General features: G+C 51.0%; 7 protein-coding genes across 7 annotated transcripts; 6 read left to right on the forward strand and 1 right to left on the reverse strand.

The window, feature by feature from the left end:
• Nucleotides 1-514: 514 nt before the first annotated feature.
• Nucleotides 515-1,153, forward strand: ASPSYDRAFT_90261 (PaaI family thioesterase; the record flags this gene model as incomplete). Its single annotated transcript, XM_040852308.1, has 1 exon — nucleotides 515-1,153. The coding sequence occupies one exon, from the start codon at nucleotides 515-517 to the stop codon at nucleotides 1,151-1,153; it is 639 nt and encodes a 212-aa protein (XP_040701882.1).
• A 16-nt stretch (nucleotides 1,154-1,169) lies between these two features.
• ASPSYDRAFT_46068 (H(+)-transporting V0 sector ATPase subunit c'') lies at nucleotides 1,170-2,470 on the reverse strand. Its single transcript, XM_040847150.1, has 5 exons — nucleotides 2,266-2,470; nucleotides 2,178-2,212; nucleotides 2,025-2,116; nucleotides 1,651-1,959; nucleotides 1,170-1,594 (listed from the first exon to the last, which is right to left on the reverse strand). Exons 1-5 carry the CDS (start codon nucleotides 2,321-2,323, stop codon nucleotides 1,483-1,485), a joined length of 606 nt encoding a protein of 201 aa, XP_040701883.1. The 5' UTR covers nucleotides 2,324-2,470; the 3' UTR covers nucleotides 1,170-1,482.
• Nucleotides 2,471-2,832: 362 nt separating this feature from the next.
• ASPSYDRAFT_1178666 (Rab family GTPase YPT6) lies at nucleotides 2,833-4,126 on the forward strand (the record flags this gene model as incomplete). Its single annotated transcript, XM_040840332.1, has 5 exons — nucleotides 2,833-2,885; nucleotides 2,943-2,968; nucleotides 3,030-3,118; nucleotides 3,205-3,607; nucleotides 3,672-4,126. The coding sequence occupies 5 exons, from the start codon at nucleotides 2,833-2,835 to the stop codon at nucleotides 3,728-3,730; spliced, it is 630 nt and encodes a 209-aa protein (XP_040701884.1). The 3' UTR covers nucleotides 3,731-4,126.
• A 742-nt stretch (nucleotides 4,127-4,868) lies between these two features.
• ASPSYDRAFT_1026461 (inositol phosphorylceramide synthase regulatory subunit KEI1) lies at nucleotides 4,869-6,579 on the forward strand. Its single transcript, XM_040839769.1, has 2 exons — nucleotides 4,869-5,160; nucleotides 5,246-6,579. Exons 1-2 carry the CDS (start codon nucleotides 5,116-5,118, stop codon nucleotides 6,221-6,223), a joined length of 1,023 nt encoding a protein of 340 aa, XP_040701885.1. The 5' UTR covers nucleotides 4,869-5,115; the 3' UTR covers nucleotides 6,224-6,579.
• A 367-nt stretch (nucleotides 6,580-6,946) lies between these two features.
• ASPSYDRAFT_46071 (sulfite reductase (NADPH) subunit beta) lies at nucleotides 6,947-12,299 on the forward strand. The gene is made up of 4 exons (XM_040847151.1): nucleotides 6,947-7,312; nucleotides 7,412-7,551; nucleotides 7,603-11,988; nucleotides 12,063-12,299. The coding sequence occupies exons 1-4, from the start codon at nucleotides 7,282-7,284 to the stop codon at nucleotides 12,090-12,092; spliced, it is 4,587 nt and encodes a 1,528-aa protein (XP_040701886.1). The 5' UTR covers nucleotides 6,947-7,281; the 3' UTR covers nucleotides 12,093-12,299.
• Nucleotides 12,300-13,186: 887 nt separating this feature from the next.
• ASPSYDRAFT_46073 (uncharacterized protein) lies at nucleotides 13,187-13,945 on the forward strand. The gene is made up of 3 exons (XM_040847152.1): nucleotides 13,187-13,506; nucleotides 13,563-13,673; nucleotides 13,738-13,945. The coding sequence occupies exons 1-2, from the start codon at nucleotides 13,431-13,433 to the stop codon at nucleotides 13,658-13,660; spliced, it is 174 nt and encodes a 57-aa protein (XP_040701887.1). The 5' UTR covers nucleotides 13,187-13,430; the 3' UTR covers nucleotides 13,661-13,673; nucleotides 13,738-13,945.
• Nucleotides 13,946-15,127: 1,182 nt separating this feature from the next.
• ASPSYDRAFT_58623 (uncharacterized protein) lies at nucleotides 15,128-16,877 on the forward strand (the record flags this gene model as incomplete). Its single annotated transcript, XM_040849563.1, has 4 exons — nucleotides 15,128-15,139; nucleotides 15,705-16,257; nucleotides 16,331-16,596; nucleotides 16,656-16,877. The coding sequence occupies 4 exons, from the start codon at nucleotides 15,128-15,130 to the stop codon at nucleotides 16,875-16,877; spliced, it is 1,053 nt and encodes a 350-aa protein (XP_040701888.1).
• Between the last annotated feature and the right edge of the window lie 192 nt (nucleotides 16,878-17,069).

The following is a 17,069-nucleotide window of genomic DNA, read 5'->3' on the forward strand; positions in this document are numbered from 1 at the left end:
AGATACGTCGATAGATATGAAACATGCTCGTAAATGACTCTCCGCTGTCTGGGCAAAAAAAAAGAAGAAAAGAAAAAAGTACCTATCTCCAAGGGGCACTGGGAAGCAAAAAAACCGTTCTACTGCCATGAATGCTGATATTAGATGTGGATTTAATTACTCTTCGACACTCCTAGTTATGCCAGTTCAGCCATATTTTGTGCATATTGAGATGCCTCGGCTAAAGACCGGCTCCCGTCGGTATAGACAGCGCCAGGACGAGGGGAAATCAACAAGCCATATCTCTTACAATTCTCCTGGCATACCAAGGGCAGTATGCTAGATAGTCTATGCATGATTCAACTGGATCTACCCGTCTATTAAATGATCAGCCAAATCATTTCCAATCCCTTCCTATACTGCATATTTTAATCCTCCCCGCATTATATACAACTGCGCATACAAAACCGCAACCAACAATAACAACATCTAAACCACCACCACCATATCCATTCACAACGACCAACAATTGAAGATGCCACCCCCAATCCCCCCAATCTTCCACACAACACCCCTAACATCCACCCTCCTCACCGACCCCAGCTACGAATCCCTCCCCCAATCCTCTGCATCCCGCTTCGTCGATCCTTTCTTCCGAATCACTGCGCGCACCTCCTCTGCCGTGCTGGCCACACACTTCCTTTACCGCACTGCCCCAAGCCCAGAAGGCCACCTGCTCATCCATTGCGGGCGCGGCGTCACGGGACAGAACGGCATCGCGCACGGCGGGTTCCTGGCGACGGTGATGGACGAGGTCACTGGGAATTTGATCTCGGCTACCGGGTTGGATGATGGGCTTGGGATGTTTACGGTGAAGTTGGAGACGGGGTATAAGAGGCCGGTTTTTGTTGGGGGGACTACTACTACTAGTCCTGGTGGGAGTGGGAGTGGGAGTAGTACTATAGGTGGTGGCGGTGGCGGTGATACCGGGGAAATGGATGCAGAGAAGGAACTGGGAACGGGAGCATCGGTAATTGTTGCAACGGCGAAGTTGGAAAAGGTGGAGGGGAGGAAGGTGTTTGTTGAGGCCGTTATTAGGGATGAGCAGGGGGAGGTTTGTACAACTGCCGAGGTGATCTTCGTCAAGAAAAGGCCTGCGACGGGCGTGTTATAGAATTTTGAACGTGGTGTTGGATAGAGGTACTAGAAGGAGTTCATATGTGAGAATTTTCATTCAGTCTATGGTATAGATGGAAACGTCCATTATTTCCGGCGCCTGTACTGTACACCCCGTCCATCCGGCTCGTCGTCGTCGCGGCAAAACCAAGTGATTACCTATCCATGAAACTCACCCAGACAAAGACTCAATAGCCGAATCGGACCCTTACGCCTCAATGCGCTATATAAAAGAGGACAAACTGAAGCCAAGAAATGAGATGAGTAGAAGTCGTACAAATGAGACTGCCCTGCTAGTATGGGCTCTTCTCGCAGAGAAAGAGTGCCTTATGCCGCTGCTCCGAAATCGGCTGCCTTGCCCTGAACCAATAGTCCGACAATAAGACCGAACAGTCCCAAAACTGAACTGAAGATTTCGACGACAAGAATCTTGACGAACCTGTACATGGACATTAGTTCTTAGCTTCTGGAGAAATTGGTGACGGGTGTACGAACAAGCTTGGGTCAGCAGCATCAGCAAGAGCCGCACCGCTACCGTTGATACCAACAGAGATACCGCAAATCAAGTTGCAGGCACCGACAGTGATTCCTCCCCAGAATAGCGCATAACCGGTATAGTGACTCTGGCGGGAATAGATTTCATCGCCGGTCGCGAGGTTGAGCTTCGAGGAAAAGACAATAGCCATAATGACACCGTAGATAGCGACGACTTCGCAGAAAATAATGGAAATCAAGTTCTTCGTTCGGATTCTCGGAGCCTTGACACCTCCGCCGACAATCGATGAGCCCGTGAGGAAGATACCCCTGAAGACGACCCCGTTAGCGACACAAGCTTTGAGCTCTATCCGTATCGTGAGAATATGACCTACCATGCTGCACCCACAACCGACAACCCAATGCAAAAAGCAATGCCTAGAGTCGCCCAAACGTACGGAGACACGGATTCGAGAAATTGGCCAACCTAGACCGGGTTAGCGGGAGCCCTGAACTGGAGGTATAGCATCGATAAAGCTGCGTCATACATTAAATGCTTCACCCTCTCCATGGAAAAGCATATCTATCAGAAGACATTAGCGCGTGCGACCTCATCAACCCGAGCAGCCCACTTACACCCTCCGATCACCAGGAATGACACGGTTGCCAAACCGACGGGATAAGTGAGACCCATGATGACCCCCAACCTGGTAGACACCCGCGAAGCTGGAGGATCCCAAAACAAGCAGCAAGGTCTCGAGTGCGAGGAGTGAGACGAGTACGGCGGCTGGATAGCTGTTTGGCGGAGCTCTTGTCTCTCTTCGCCGGGCTGGCAGGAAAGCAACAAGTCGCAGCAGGTGGAGGTCGGGCCGCATTTAATCCGCGCGGCGGCTGCTGGCCACTGGTCAGTGACCGCTGACTGCGAACCACGGGCCGCCGCTATCAAGCTGGATGGCCTGTCCGTTCCCCAGACTCCCATGTACTAAAGCTCCCTCAGTCCCTCCTCAATCGCTCTCCCGGACCTCCTCGTACGTCGCTGGTTTGGTCGCAGCCTTTTCTAGGCGCCCTTGTATAACCAGTCTTCTTCCTTTTCATATTTGTTCCTATTTACATGACCTTACGCCGCTTTTAATTCGTCTTTCTCCTATTCCTCCCCTCCCGCCGCCCGATCTCCCCTGATTCTACATTCTTCATTTGGTCGCCATGTCTTCTCCATCCGGTGTTGGGTCGTATTCGAACCCTTTGAAGAAATTCAAGTACGTCAATTAGAGTGCACTGGCTTGGATCTGGATATAATGCTGACTTGAGTCCAGGCTTGTCTTCCTCGGCGAGCAAAGCGGTACGGACACGCCCCCTTCAAGTTTCATAACCCTGGCGCATTCCTAATACTCGTCATATAGTCGGCAAGACGTCTCTGATTACTAGGTTCATGTACGACTCGTTCGACAACACATACCAGGCGACAATTGGAATTGACTTCCTGTCGAAGGTGAGCAACGTACCCCGCCACACTATAGGACAGTGGGCAGTATTCGTTTCAAGTCCCGATCGAGATGCTGAGACATTTGGTGTTAGACAATGTACCTCGAAGACCGAACTGTACGACTTCAACTCTGGGACACGGCCGGCCAGGAACGATTCCGATCTCTGATTCCTTCTTACATTCGCGACTCCAGTGTAGCAGTCGTGGTTTACGATATCTCAAATGCCAAATCCTTCCAGAACACCCGGAAATGGATTGATGATGTGCGGGGCGAGCGCGGAAACGACGTGATTATTGTGTTGGTGGGCAACAAGACCGATTTGAGCGATAAGCGTGAAGTCACAACGGCGCAAGGTGAAGAAGAGGCGAAGAAGAACGGTCTCATGTTCATCGAGACCAGTGCGAAGGTTGGCCACAATGTCAAGCAGCTGTTTAGGCGGATAGCTCAAGCTCTGCCTGGCATGGATGGAGAAGCCAACAGGGGAGAAAGCCAGAGTTCGTTCCAACGCATTACAGTCTTTATCTATCCCCATAACATATACTGACTCGTTTTTTACAGTGATTGACGTTAACATCCAGCCCAAAGAAACGACGAGTAACGAAGGATGCGCCTGCTGAGCGTGCCTATCGCCGTGGTTACATCACGACTCACCGCACCATACCAGCTCGGATCTCAATGATCATGGTTGAAATTGTTTATAATATCTGCCGTTCTTAAGATGTACATTTTCCTTGCTCATCAGTTGACTAGCGAGTCTAGATCAATGCTGTTTCTCGATGACTGCTTTTGCTCTTGCTATCACCATTTGAGGCTTTTGGAGGGCGTTCTGCTTGTATCCAGCATCTCTTCCTTCTTGGGCTTATGTTTGTTAGTAGGTTGGTTGTTTTACTTTTAAGACGTCGTTTGTATCATGTCTGTTGAATTTTTGACGAGTCTCGATGTCTACGGGGTCGTAAGGGTAGAAACTAGAAACAGGCAACACCTTTCTCAATAACGGTAGATCTATTTCTAAATTTATTTACTACGGAGCAGCTTACGCACCCGCGGTCCCTTGTTTTAGAAGGATGCGCTTGCAGGCTCCAGTTATTTGAATACAGTCCTGTATTAATATTCGTTTGGCGATCATGATATATGGTCTTCAACAGCACCTTATTTAACTTAACTCTATATTTAACTTTTCTAGAGGAGCCCGTTGGCACCAATATCCATGGGAAGAAAACTAAACTGGCGTTAGTAGTTTGGTATTTGTTTTTACGCCCCCGTCAGGACACCAGTACCGCCCGGAGTTGAATGTGAACCTAAATCTGGGATAGTAATCGAAATCATGCTATTGTCTCAAGACATGACTAACTTTTGCTCCTTCTAAGTAGATTTCTATTAAGTTTCCAATTTTTAGTCCGTAGTTTGGGAGGTTGACTAAATGCCCATGTTTTAATACGAAGCACAGTAAACGTACAATGGAAGAGGGTCCAACCCTTGAAGCAATTAAAATAATCTAGTCGAACCATGAAGTGGTGGCTGCTCTCGTCCAGGAGTGCTTACTGCTGAGGCCATTTGTTTTGAAAGGTGGCTTGGGAAAAGGACCCACTGTGGTGAGGTGATGACTTCAGACGGCTGCCGATTGTGGAAACGAATACGATGGGCGAGGTTCGGCTTTCCGACGGGGAATGAGGCGAGCAAAGCATAAGGGGGCATAATTACGATTACGGCAACGAAAAGCAGGTCACCCGCTAGTTTTCCCAGTGCAGACGAGCCTGTGCAAGCAACCCTCTTTTCAGCAGGAGAGCAGGTGGTGACGAAATAAAAGGGCAACGATCGCCCGGATCGGAGCCACCGGAAGGCCGCGCCCCTTGTGCAAACTGCAAACCGCAAACCACAACTTGTGCAACCTGCAAGCGCTGGTCAGCCTGTTTTCCTCCCAGCTTTCTCTCCTGCATCTCGCTCTCCTTTTCTTTGATTTTTCTTCAAACCCCATCTGTCGATATCCCCGGCGGTGATATCCATGATGGGTTTGTCAACTCGCTTCCTCCGCATCCCGCGGCCAGAGGTATGTTGGTGTTTCTTCAGTCTCCGTCAGCCAGCTCCATCGCTAACAGATTATTACCCCGGCGACGGGGTGTTCGCAACCACAGACCTTCCTCTACGTTATGAGCCTGCAGACAGGCGCTTCGCTGATTACTCTCTCGCTATTGCTCAACAAAATTAGCGGTCTTTATGGCTTGCTTGCCCTGCTTACCGGATACCACCTCTCGCCCGTTCAGTTGTCTATGTACCTTTATTCCTTGATCGCCCTCGCTATCACAGTACTGCTCTTCCCACACATCCGAAAACAGTCTCCTTTACAATGTCTTGCGCTAGCCTGGCTGTATGTTATCGACAGCGCGATCAACGCTGCTTACACCGCCGCTTTTGGTGTGACATGGTTCTTGGTTATCGGTCAGCACACGGACTCGGATAACGCAAAGGCATCGGGCCCGGGAAGCGATACCATGGGCCAAACTGCGGGATTCACCGGCTCTGAGTACGACACCACGACGCGCTCGGCTGCCAGGGGTGAGAGGAGCGCGGACCAACTCGGCGATGCCGTTACTCAGCCAGAGAGTTTCGAAAGTATTCTCTTCATCTGTGCGCTTTGGAGTATTCGCCTTTACTTCGTCTTCGTTATGCTCGCGTTTGCCCGCCATGCTCTGCGATTATACATTGCTATGCCTCGCCACACCCAACTCCCGACCCATAGCCGAAATACCTCTGCCGCTAGCATGGCCAGCGTTGCTGACATCGACCGCGAACCGTTCTCGCCCTATAGCCCCGATGGCCAAGGATGGCAGGGAAAACTTGGGCGTCTCATGATCAGTGTTGGAAGAAATTACTGGCTTGGTGACGAGGATGACGGGACCTGGGTCAATATGAGTCACCGATTTCACACTCGCGGAGAGCCCACTGCAGGACCTCCTGGTCCCATTGAGCGGGAGAGACGTCGCCGATCCGGAACTGGACCACCACAGCCCTCGCAGGCCGCCGTACAAGCGGCAGCTTTACAGCAACCGGCACGTGAGCTGACCCCCGGCCCGAGATTGACCGTCAAGGTGCAAGATTGGGATGAAAGGTAATTCGCTATACAATCATCCGGTAGTCGTCTGCCATAGGAAACAAATTCTTTCTCCCTTTGGACAGAACGCGCACCGGCGACCTGAAACTTCACTTGCTCGTCGCATTTAGCATTTTCTTGCTACCTACATACACTGCATACTTGGTCTGCGATTTTGGTTTTATATGCCGTGACGATATATATAGCCTGGTTGGGAATCGGACGGTCGACTACGTGGCAGGAACCCTCGACAGATCCGTACCGTCTGCTGTCCACCACGGTCACAACTCTTGGGAAGGGGAAGGCGTTGGGTCTCAAGTTCATAAGATATTTGGAGCACGAGTGGTAGCTCCGTTTTAAACCGAAGCACGGCAGCCCTATTTGGTTGCCTGGGGGTGAACCCTTTCCCCCAAGGTCCTAGCATATAGGATTTGTACATTGATATGACATCGATATGGGGTTGACTTTTCCTTTTACGGCGTTGGAGAGGATTTATAATTGCGCCATATTGCCAATGAATAATTTGTATCGTACATAAGAATGTGTATTGTTTTTGGTATCTCGATGTACGTAGTACGGAAAAAATATCCAGATCTGTGCCCTACTCCCTTAGCGCTGCTCAGATAAAAAAGGTTAAAGCTCGGAGAAGACCACTGAGGTCCGGTCACCAGACTTGCGTCGGCTGATGTGCTCACAGCCAAGTCACGGGAACCCCGCACTTTGCCCGAAGAGGTATGTTTGTCTCGAAGACGAAAGCCTGTTTGCATCGATGTCGTGATCGAAAACCAATCATTGATTCGCTGATCAAATCCCGACGGCGGAGAATCGTTCAAAAATGTCCCTGCGGAGCGAGTGAATCGTTGCCCGCAGTTGGAGTTGACGAGCTTTGGGGAAAAAAATAACTACTTTTAAAATATCAGGCGCCTTTTCTCTCCTCTTCTCCTTCCTCCTCCCAATCACTCCTTTCATTGCCCTGATTCTCTGCACGGAATCACCGTATGCGGTGATATCCAACCCCTCCGACCCTCCCCTCTATCCCACTCTCTGTGACTCTCCGCAGTACAGCCAGCAATCGCCAATATGGCTCCTGTTACAACTGCTGGCCAGGCCGGTAAAAGCCCCTCTATCGATGTTTTTTACCTGGAAACTACGGTCGCCATTCTGGCAGTGGTTTTTCGAAGATGAGTTCAATTAGCTGATTTGGATATAGTGGCGAGAATCGCCTACCAGGCCAGTGAGGTCGTCCTCTCCGTCCAGCCATCACTTCAGGGTGATTCCTGGTTCTCCCAGACTTTGAAGAACCTGAGGGCTACCGGGTCCCGTAGCGTCATTCCTGAAGGTGTACCAGAGGTTAGTTATTTCGGAACTTAGGATTCCATGGGTTATTGATCATGGCTGCAGGTTGTCTCGGTTCGATACAATGAAGACCCCCTCCTCTCTGCCTTCCACCCTCTCAAGACCGGCAAATTTGTGTCTGCTGTGACGAGCTCGTCTGTTCTTCTTACCTCCATCCCTCACCTCTACCGCCTTGCGAACTCCCCCGTCGTTATTCACGTCGCTTTGGAACCCTACCCCTTCCCAGACTACTCCGCAATCAGCTCAATTCGGCAATGCGGCTTCACATTCCTGCACTCCGAGACCCTTCAGGAGGCCCAGGATATTGCGCTCACTGCTCATGCTTTGGCTCGCAAGTCCGGTAAGGGTGTGATCCACTTCTTCGATCCCGCCAACTCGGCCAACGACGAGCCCATCGAGCAGGAGAACGCAAATGCCTTGAAATCGCTTCTAGATCTGGGCGCCGGTGCTGTCTCACACTCTGAGGGACATGGTGTGGAGACTCTTTACACAGACAATGGTCGCATTGCCACAGTGTCTGATGAGACCGTGGAAGCCCCGGCTGCCGCCGCTGAGGGGGCTGCGACTCCTTCTCAACCCTCCCAGACCCCGTCCAGCCGCAGCGTTGCCAACTCGTCTGTTGGCTCTTCAGTTCGTGATAGCAGTGTTGACAGCCGTGCAACTAGCTCGGCTGCTACCACCGTGGATGGCTCCGTGCGTCCTGTGAATTCTGCTGATATCTTTGCGTGGACGAGCCAGATCTGGAAAGTGTTGTCCGATACCGTCGGCCGCAAATACCGCGCTATCGAGTACACTGGCCCATCTGATGCCAAGGAAGCCATCTTTGTCTTCGGCTCGACCGGTGTGTTTGTCGATGTTCTCGGAAAAGAGGATGTCCCTGCTGAGCTCGCCAACATCGGTTTGATCACTGCTCGCCTTTATCGTCCTTGGGTGGGCTCCGAGATTGCGCAGTCAATTCCTCAGTCAGTTGAAAAGATTGCTGTTCTGGAACAAGTCCGTAAGACTACGAGATGGGGTCCCTCCTTCATGGACCTCCTGTCCAGTCTGACACCCGCCTCCGCTGGCGGACGTAGCCCCCAAATTGTTGGCTACAGACTCGGCTACGTTGAGCCTTCGACTGCCTCTCAGGCTCTTCGTGGAATTGTCCAAAACTTGAGCTCTGATTCTCCTATTCAGAATCTTGAAATTGGCAGCTCTAATGTCCCTACGCTTCAGACTCCTCTTGAGCAGCCCCGTATTGAGAACGCGTACCTGAAGATCCTGAACCAGCTCTTCGGTGAACGGCTATACCTTGCCAACCAACTGGGCTCAAAGAACGCCGGCATTTCCTCTACAATCGCAGCAAGCCCCGAATACGGTTTCGGTTCATTGATCGCCAGAAAGGAACACCGCAAGCGTTTCGTCCGTGAAGTTGAGGATGCGTCCAAGTCCAACAGCTTTGCCACCGAAGTTGTCAAGAAATGGCTCGCAGACTGGGCTATCAATGCTACGGATGCTAGCAAGGCCAACAAGTTGGCTCCTGATGTCATTTCCCGCCTCGGCAACGATGGCTCTACTCTCTCCAGACAGCTCTTGGAGTCCAAGAAGCTTTTCTACGACGAGTCCCAATGGCTGATTGGCTCTGATGCCTGGTCCTACGATCTTGGAAACTCTGGTGTTCACCACGTGCTGGCTTCCGGAGCGGATGTCAACATGCTCGTCATCGACTCTCAGCCCTACTCCGAGCGAGCTGCCGCTGATCCCACTCGCAGAAAGAAGGACATTGGTCTGTACGCTATGAACTTCGGTAACGCGTACGTCGCCTCTGTTGCTGTGTACAGCTCCTACACTCAGGTTCTCCAGGCTATGGCCGAGGCCGAGCAGTTCAAGGGTCCTTCCATCGTTGTCGCTTATCTCCCGTACAACCAGGAAAACGACTCTGCCCTCACTGTCCTTCAGGAAACCAAGAAGGCCGTCGACCTTGGTTACTGGCCCTTGTACCGCTGGAACCCGGCCAACGAGGACCAGGGTGAGCCCAAGTTCGCCCTGGACTCCGAGCGCGTCAAGCGTGAGCTTGAGGAGTTCCTTCGCCGCGACAACCAGCTTAGTCAACTCATGAACCGTCAACCCAAGTATTCTTCTGTCCTCTCCGAGTCTTACGGCACTGAGGTTCGCTCGCTCCAGAAGCGCAAGGCCAAGGACTCCTACGAGAAGCTGCTCGAGGGTCTTTTCGGCGCTCCTCTGACCATCCTGTTCGCCTCCGACAACGGTAATGCTGCGACATTGGCGAAGCGCCTGGCAAACCGTGGCCGTGCACGTGGTCTCAAGACCATTGTCATGGCCATGGAAGACTACCCTCTCGAAGACCTTTCGACCGAGGAGAACATTGTCTTCATCTCCAGTACCGCTGGTCAGGGAGAGTTCCCCCAGAACGGCCGTGTCCTGTGGGAATTCGTGAAGAACTCTGGTGACCTCGACCTATCTACCATTAACTACTCCGTTTTCGGTCTTGGTGACAGCCACTACTGGCCCCGCAAGGAAGACAAGATCTACTACAACAAGCCGGCCAAGGATCTTGATGCTCGCATCGCCTTCCTCGGTGGACGTAAACTGGCGGACATTGGTCTTGGTGATGACCAGGACCCCGACGCTTTCCAGACCGGTTATTCCGAGTGGGAGCCCCGCCTCTGGCAGGCTCTGGGTGTCGACAAGGTCGAGGGTCTCCCTGAGGAGCCCGCTCCCCTCACCAACGAAGACATTAAGATCCAGTCCAACTTCCTGCGTGGTACGATTGCCGAGGGATTGCTTGACGAGAGCACCGCGGCTATCTCTGCCAGCGATCAGCAACTCACCAAGTTCCATGGTACTTACATGCAAGATGACCGTGACCTCCGTGATGAGCGTAAGGCCCAGGGTCTTGAGCCTGCCTACAGCTTCATGATCCGTTGCCGCCTTCCCGGTGGTGTCGCTACCCCATCTCAGTGGCTGCAAATGGACGCCATCAGCAGCGCTCACGGTAATGAGACCATGAAGCTCACCACCCGTCAGACCTTCCAGTTCCACGGTGTTGTCAAGCGCAACCTCCGTGGCGCGATGCGCGCTATCAATAAGGCTTTAATGACCACAATTGCCGCCTGCGGTGATGTCAACCGTAACGTCATGTGCAGTTCTCTTCCTGAACTCTCTTACTACCACCGCGAAGTGCATGCTGTCTCTAAGAAGATCAGTGACCACCTTCTGCCTGCTACAACTGCGTACCACGAGATTTGGCTCAAGGACGAAGATGACAAGAAGGTCCAGGTCGCCGGTGATGCTGTTGTTGACCACGAGCCTTTGTATGGACCTACGTACCTTCCTCGGAAGTTCAAGATCACTATCGCCATCCCCCCTCACAACGATACCGACGTCTACGCGCACGATATCGGTTTGATCGCCATCAAGGGCGCCGACGGACACTTGGAGGGCTTCAACATTCTTGCTGGTGGTGGTATGGGCAGCACTCACAACAACAAGAAGACTTACCCCCAGACCGGCCGCATGTTTGGTTACGTGCCAGCTGATCAAGCCCACATTGTTTGTGAGAAGATTATGCTCGTCCAACGCGACCACGGTGACCGTAAGAACCGTAAGCATGCCCGTCTGAAGTACACCATTGACGACATGGGCGTCGAGGCCTACAAGGAGAAGGTCGAGGCTCTCCTTCCCGGCAACCTGCGCTTCGAGGAGCCCCGTCCTTTCAAGTTCGCCTCCAACATTGATACCTTCGGCTGGCAGAAGGATGAAAAGGGTCTCAACCACTTCACCTTCTTCATCGAGAACGGCCGTATCGAGGACACTTCCGAGTTCCGCATGCGCACCGGTCTCCGCGAGCTTGCAGAACTCGACAAGGGCGAGTTCCGCCTCACCGGTAACCAGCACTTGATCCTTTCCAACGTTAAGGACGAAGATCTCCCCACTATCAAGGAACTTATGGCCAAGTACAAGCTCGATAACACCTCCTTCAGCGGTCTCCGTCTGTCATCGTCCGCCTGTGTTGCCTTCCCCACCTGCGGTCTTGCCATGGCCGAATCCGAGCGCTACCTGCCCGTCCTGATCTCGAAGCTCGAATCAACCCTCGAGGAGGCCGGCCTTGCACGCGACAGCATCGTCATGCGTATGACTGGTTGCCCCAACGGTTGCGCCCGCCCCTGGCTCGCCGAGGTCGCTTTCGTCGGTAAGGCTTATGGCGCCTACAACATGTACCTAGGTGGTGGTTACCACGGACAGCGTCTGAACAAGCTGTACCGCTCTTCCATCAAGGAGGACGAGATCCTCGACATTATGAAGCCGCTACTGAAGCGCTACGCTCTTGAACGCAACACCGACGGCGAGGAGCCCGAGCGATTCGGTGACTGGCTCATCCGTGCTGGTGTCATCAAGGCAACCACCGATGGAACCAACTTCCACGAAGGAGTAAGTTATTCCTCATCAACCCCTCGGGGGCTCTATATAATGAATCGGCCATATGCTAACATAATCCCAATTAGGTTGCCGAGGAAGACGAGGAAGAGGAGTAGACGACTGCAGATGCACATAGATAAAATGAAATGCGGTCACGGCCCACGTCCTATTTCTGTTATATTGCATATGTCACGATTGTCATGTTATGCTGGTTTTTCTTTTTTTCCCCTTTTTTTCCCGCTTTCTAGATTACAAAATTCCCTGTTTGCTTATTGGTTTGATCTGACTTGCTTGGATATACCATGGTTATTAAAAATTGCTCCTATTGAATACGATTTATGTTAGAATGCCCTCTGTCTCTAGAACATTTGTATAACAAATATACTATCTGTAAAAGTAGTTCAAGATTATTATTTCAGTCTCGAGGCCCAAGTTTGTCGTTATTCGCGAGGTGTAATTGCTGAATAGGCTCAATTAAATCTAATTTAATTCATGTTCTTATACCCGTTACAGCTCAACAGTATGGTCTAGCTATAGCTATACAGGTCAGCGGCCCTGTGGCGGGCGGCTTCGAAACCACTGTGACATTTCTGCGAAGACCAGTATTTAAGCCTGGTGAGAAGAGGGGGAGTGAGTGGAGGGCGTAAAGACATTATCGACGGAGGAATGGGATGAGTTGGGCTCGATCTAGACCACCTGGGTAGACTTAATGCCTGAGACATCAACAACAGATCGTGAGACAGCGATCTAGTCCGAGTCCAACACCAGATATTGGGCAACTCGCATTCTCCAAGAATGAGAGATTCTTGTTGATGAGCACTTCTCGTTTAATTGAAGTTTGGCGGCTGCAGGAATCGGAGATGGAAGAGAGGGGGAACATGAGACAGGCACAACTCGACGGGTCATTAACTCATTACTTGATTCTTCCATCTCAGATCCAGACCTGGAAATTCTACCGAGAATTGGAGAAGCATTGATGAGTTGGATGCGCAGACTGGAGAACATGTTATGACGATATACCCAACATGAAGTTCGTATAATAAAGCGAATCCCGGGATAACATCTGATCGACTGTTCAGATGAGAGTAAGCCAGTACCTATACCTCCTCCCTTGGCATCTGCCAAGGCCGCCAGGAGTTCCTTGGCAGGCCAACTGTAGATCTGTTGCATCACAAGGCCAACTAACCAGTGGAAATGATACTCCAGGTCTGTCTATCTCGGCTAACCTCCCAGACGGTCCTCTTCGCCCCCATGGGTCTGTATGGGGGCCGTGGTCCAGTATCCAATGATACCAGAACAGAAGCAAGTGCCTCATACCAGGCTTTGGAGACTAGGCCAATCCTTCACAGCTCGGGTCAGGTATAAATCAGACGTATACATCCTAAGATCAAGTCAATCATCCATCTCTCTCGCACCACGAAGACTACCGCGAACCTTTCCAATCATCACTCATCATGCAATTCACTCTAAAGTTCCTCACGGTTACCTTGCTGGCCGTTTTCTTCGCCGGTGCCAACGCCTGTACCGACAGTATGTTTATCTGGATAGAGCAACATTTATAGTACACTAACTATCGGGATCCATAGACGACGAACGTTGCACTTCCAATTCTGAATGCTGCTCAGGCTACTGCGCGGGCATTGGGGGAATCAATGAATGCGCTGATGCTTCTCTAAAGGGATAGATTTGCACCCCCGGTATGTTCGTCAGGATAGAGCAGCTTATTATAGTGACCTTGCTAACTATAACATTTATAAATAGCGAATCCTGCAACCTGAAAGCGGTCTGGTGCGGAGATTTTGCGCGTGTATAGCAGGCCCTTTACCTGCTTTACTCAGGATGAAATTGATGAAATATTCCCTGATCTGTTCTTGAAAGATAGGGAAACCAAACTGTGTTTAACCAATGTCGTTCTTTTCGCTATTGATTAGCTACATATGAAATCAACGAACAATTTGGGATATACCTGGTTACAAGCAAGGGCTCGTAAAGTAGTAATGACGATATGACCCCCATTAGCATTACTAGGGCCACTCGAAGCAATGTTTCACGATATTCACCCTCTGCTCACTACCAGCAGCGACAGGAATAACTACACACTGGGCCGTATGAGCCTGCATGATATCGTCATCACAACCATGCCAGAGGCCGGGAATAGCAGTTCTGCCTTGATAGTACATCGCCCGCAGAATATGGACGTCCAAATACATATTACTTACCTGCTTTCCCTTCCATCTCAGAGACAGAGGTGGCAATCCAAGAAGATCATGAACGAGACAAACAGCCCCTTCATAGAAATCCAACATTCGGGGAATCTCCCACGAATTTCAGTGGTGGGAATGATTCTAACTGCCTAAACCACTTCTGCCTGGGCGGTTGAGCGGAATTAACCAAGCAACCAGCCCTAAAACCTGGATGGGTGAACTGGTCATGGAATACCATTACACCAGCCAGGCTAGTACATACATCCCGTGAAAATAGATCCTCACACTGAGTAATAAAACCGAGCACCCTGCTTAATTACCTAACTTGAGCGAGATAATGAATATACACTGCTATCAATGTGAATCCAGAGTAGATTTCGGCCAGTCAGTTATTTAAAACTGTCCGGTTGTTGCCTAGAAAAGTCTAGTCTTTTACCACAATACCAGAAACAGATCACCTCACTTAGCAAATCACTGCATGGTGTTCTCGATCCGGATAGTTGCGGCAACCCATTGTGATCCGGTATTCCCGACAGAGGTGCTTACGGAGTATATCTCGTATTTTTCCCAGCTTTTGGTGTAAAATAGTCTGACACAATCCCACCTGCAGTGCTCGCCTCGCCAATTGCAATTTGAAACGAAGTGGGGATTCTGCATATTCTTGGGGGAAGTGGTCCACGGATCTTCCACCTTTGTTTCTCCCTTTGGCGAATAGAAAGTATTCTAGTTGCCAACGCCAACTACTTGATATACGGAGTAATGCTCTACTAGGAAATAGACGGGCTCCGCTTGGCGTAAGTTGTCCAAGTTAGCTCTATTTCCACGTTCCAGCTCTCGTATTCTCCATGCTAAGAATATCCCACTTGCTCCATGCTTTCGCAAGTGACGTTAAGTAGTACTCCATCAGTCAAGCATCGCGGTCTATACGCGCGTCTTTGCTTACGTAGATGGCCACGGAGGTCATGGGACAGGGGGTCAGGACCTAGTTCAATCCTGATAACTACTTCCCAATTATTTCACGGGTGTTGGAGAGCAGCGCGGTTCCAAAATATATTTCCCTCGCCCTATTCGACAGATTTCCGAGCCATGGTACTAGTACGGATCTCCAAATATACAGTTAGTTCGTAATTAAGCCAGGGAATAACTTAAGGGGGGAGCCCTTAGGACACCCTTGTCAGAAAATATCAAAGACCGAATTAAAGACCAACTGCATGCTCATCCTTCTGGATGCATGCTCCGTTGTACGGATGAGTAATCAACTACGGTAGGCGGACAGTAATAAGTGCCTATCGAAGAAGGCGGTACGAAGCTCAAATCTTTCTGCCGTGCATTTTTCAATGATTCAAGCGGGAAAAAAAGTACGACCATTTCGCTTGCACCAGACTTCCTACTCTACACAAATGACTTTGATAATGAAATGACGCCCCTATAACTTTCTTTGTATACTCAGGTTCAAACTAATAACTACAATTCTCCCGCCATAGGTGCCACTGCACCTCCATCATACCGCCAAAAATGTCACAGCCACGAACCGCAACACCCCCCTCCAACCCAAACCCACCTCGAACAACAGCAGAGCCCGGCACCACCTCCTCAGAAGAAGACCCCGTAATCGCCTCCTATGATATTTTCCTAACAAACTCCGACATCAGCCGGTACGTCCTGCAATATCTGGACCGACCAGCCGGGCACGCATACGACGAAACAAACGGGCAGAAACCCACGTCTTTGCGTTTGAAGCGCGATACGGGTCTGGTCGAGGTTGATGTGCCCATCAACACGCGGCTGAACTATGATCTCGGGAAGGGTGTCAAGTACGGGGATGCGTTGAAGAAGAGTAAAAATGCGCGCGAGGGCGGGGCGTATGGCATGGCGGGCGGGTTTAGCGTTAGTGGTGGACAGGGAGGCGGACAGGGACAGGGGAAAGCGAAGGCGGAGGATATGAAGGCGGAGGAAGGGATGGTTGGTATGGCGTCTGGGGATCAGACGCCCTTGTTGAAGGTGCAGACTCTGGGTGGACGGATTAAGACGCCTGAGGATGGGGACCCGGTTTATATGCTTGCTGCATTTCGGGGGGGTATGTATACTCTATTTTTTTTGTTTTTGTTTTACGCGTTTTGACGAGGCTAACTGGTGCGATTTTTCTACAGATAAGTTACATCTTTCTCCGGTTAGCGCGGTTGTACAGTTGCATCCTCAGCTTCATCATCTCGATGCGATGGATGAGATGCCGAAGGGACGACCTGGGAAGGGTCGAAAAGAGGGCGAGGAAGAGCGACCCGAGGCGGAGGCTAGAGCCGTTGATGTCAAGGTCAAGGGTGCGGAGGATAGGGATGTCATGATGCCAGGGAATCTTGACCTCTTGAAGAGGATGCAGGATGAACAGTGGAAGGGCTATGACTGGGTCGATGCCGAGGTATGCAGCTTCCTTTTTTGAGTATGAATGCGAAGACGGGGTACTGACTTATGGGCTAGAACGAGGAATCATGGCAGATATACGACAATTACATGATGCATCAGGATGTGCAAGACCTGCCGCAGCTTCAATCTGCGATTAACGGCGAGGATTATCTCGATAAGATGAGCGCGCCGCGGATCGACCCGGCGCGGCCGGAGTTGACTGGGTGGGCGATGAAGCAGAATCGGATGAAGCAAGGGGCCACAGAATCATCGGGAAGCAGCACTGAGGAGGGATAGACAAACACATGTAGATAAAATAAGACGACTGCTCACGAATTCAGGTATTTTTGGCGACGATTGGAAGCTCCCAAGAAGGATACAGATCGCGTGGTGGGTAATTGCAGTGGGACAGCCTGATGTGATCCGCCAATGGAAGTGGATGGCAATGGAATGGCGACCATCACGTGACGGGCCACCCTTTTCGGGCCA

The sequence above is a fragment of the Aspergillus sydowii genome, assembly GCF_001890705.1.
Source record: "Aspergillus sydowii CBS 593.65 unplaced genomic scaffold ASPSYscaffold_6, whole genome shotgun sequence".
In the NCBI taxonomy this organism is placed as follows: domain Eukaryota; kingdom Fungi; phylum Ascomycota; class Eurotiomycetes; order Eurotiales; family Aspergillaceae; genus Aspergillus; species Aspergillus sydowii.

Excerpts from the sequence above, each read along its gene's own strand:
- ASPSYDRAFT_46068 (XM_040847150.1), bottom strand. The coding sequence starts at position 2,323 with ATGGGTCTCACTTATCCCGTCGGTTTGGCAACCGTGTCATTCCTGGTG. Across the intron at positions 1,960-2,024 it reads TCGGTTGTGGGTGCAGCATG|GGGTATCTTCCTCACGGGCT; the intron begins GTAGGTCATATT and ends GGTCGTCTTCAG. Across the intron at positions 1,595-1,650 it reads GATGCTGCTGACCCAAGCTT|GTTCGTCAAGATTCTTGTCG; the intron begins GTTCGTACACCC and ends GTCCATGTACAG.
- ASPSYDRAFT_1026461 (XM_040839769.1), top strand. The coding sequence starts at position 5,116 with ATGATGGGTTTGTCAACTCGCTTCCTCCGCATCCCGCGGCCAGAG. Across the intron at positions 5,161-5,245 it reads TCCGCATCCCGCGGCCAGAG|ACCTTCCTCTACGTTATGAG; the intron begins GTATGTTGGTGT and ends TCGCAACCACAG.
- ASPSYDRAFT_46071 (XM_040847151.1), top strand. The coding sequence starts at position 7,282 with ATGGCTCCTGTTACAACTGCTGGCCAGGCCG. Across the intron at positions 7,313-7,411 it reads TACAACTGCTGGCCAGGCCG|TGGCGAGAATCGCCTACCAG; the intron begins GTAAAAGCCCCT and ends ATTTGGATATAG. Across the intron at positions 7,552-7,602 it reads TTCCTGAAGGTGTACCAGAG|GTTGTCTCGGTTCGATACAA; the intron begins GTTAGTTATTTC and ends TCATGGCTGCAG.
- ASPSYDRAFT_46073 (XM_040847152.1), top strand. The coding sequence starts at position 13,431 with ATGCAATTCACTCTAAAGTTCCTCACGGTTACCTTGCTGGCCGTTTTC. Across the intron at positions 13,507-13,562 it reads TGCCAACGCCTGTACCGACA|ACGACGAACGTTGCACTTCC; the intron begins GTATGTTTATCT and ends CGGGATCCATAG.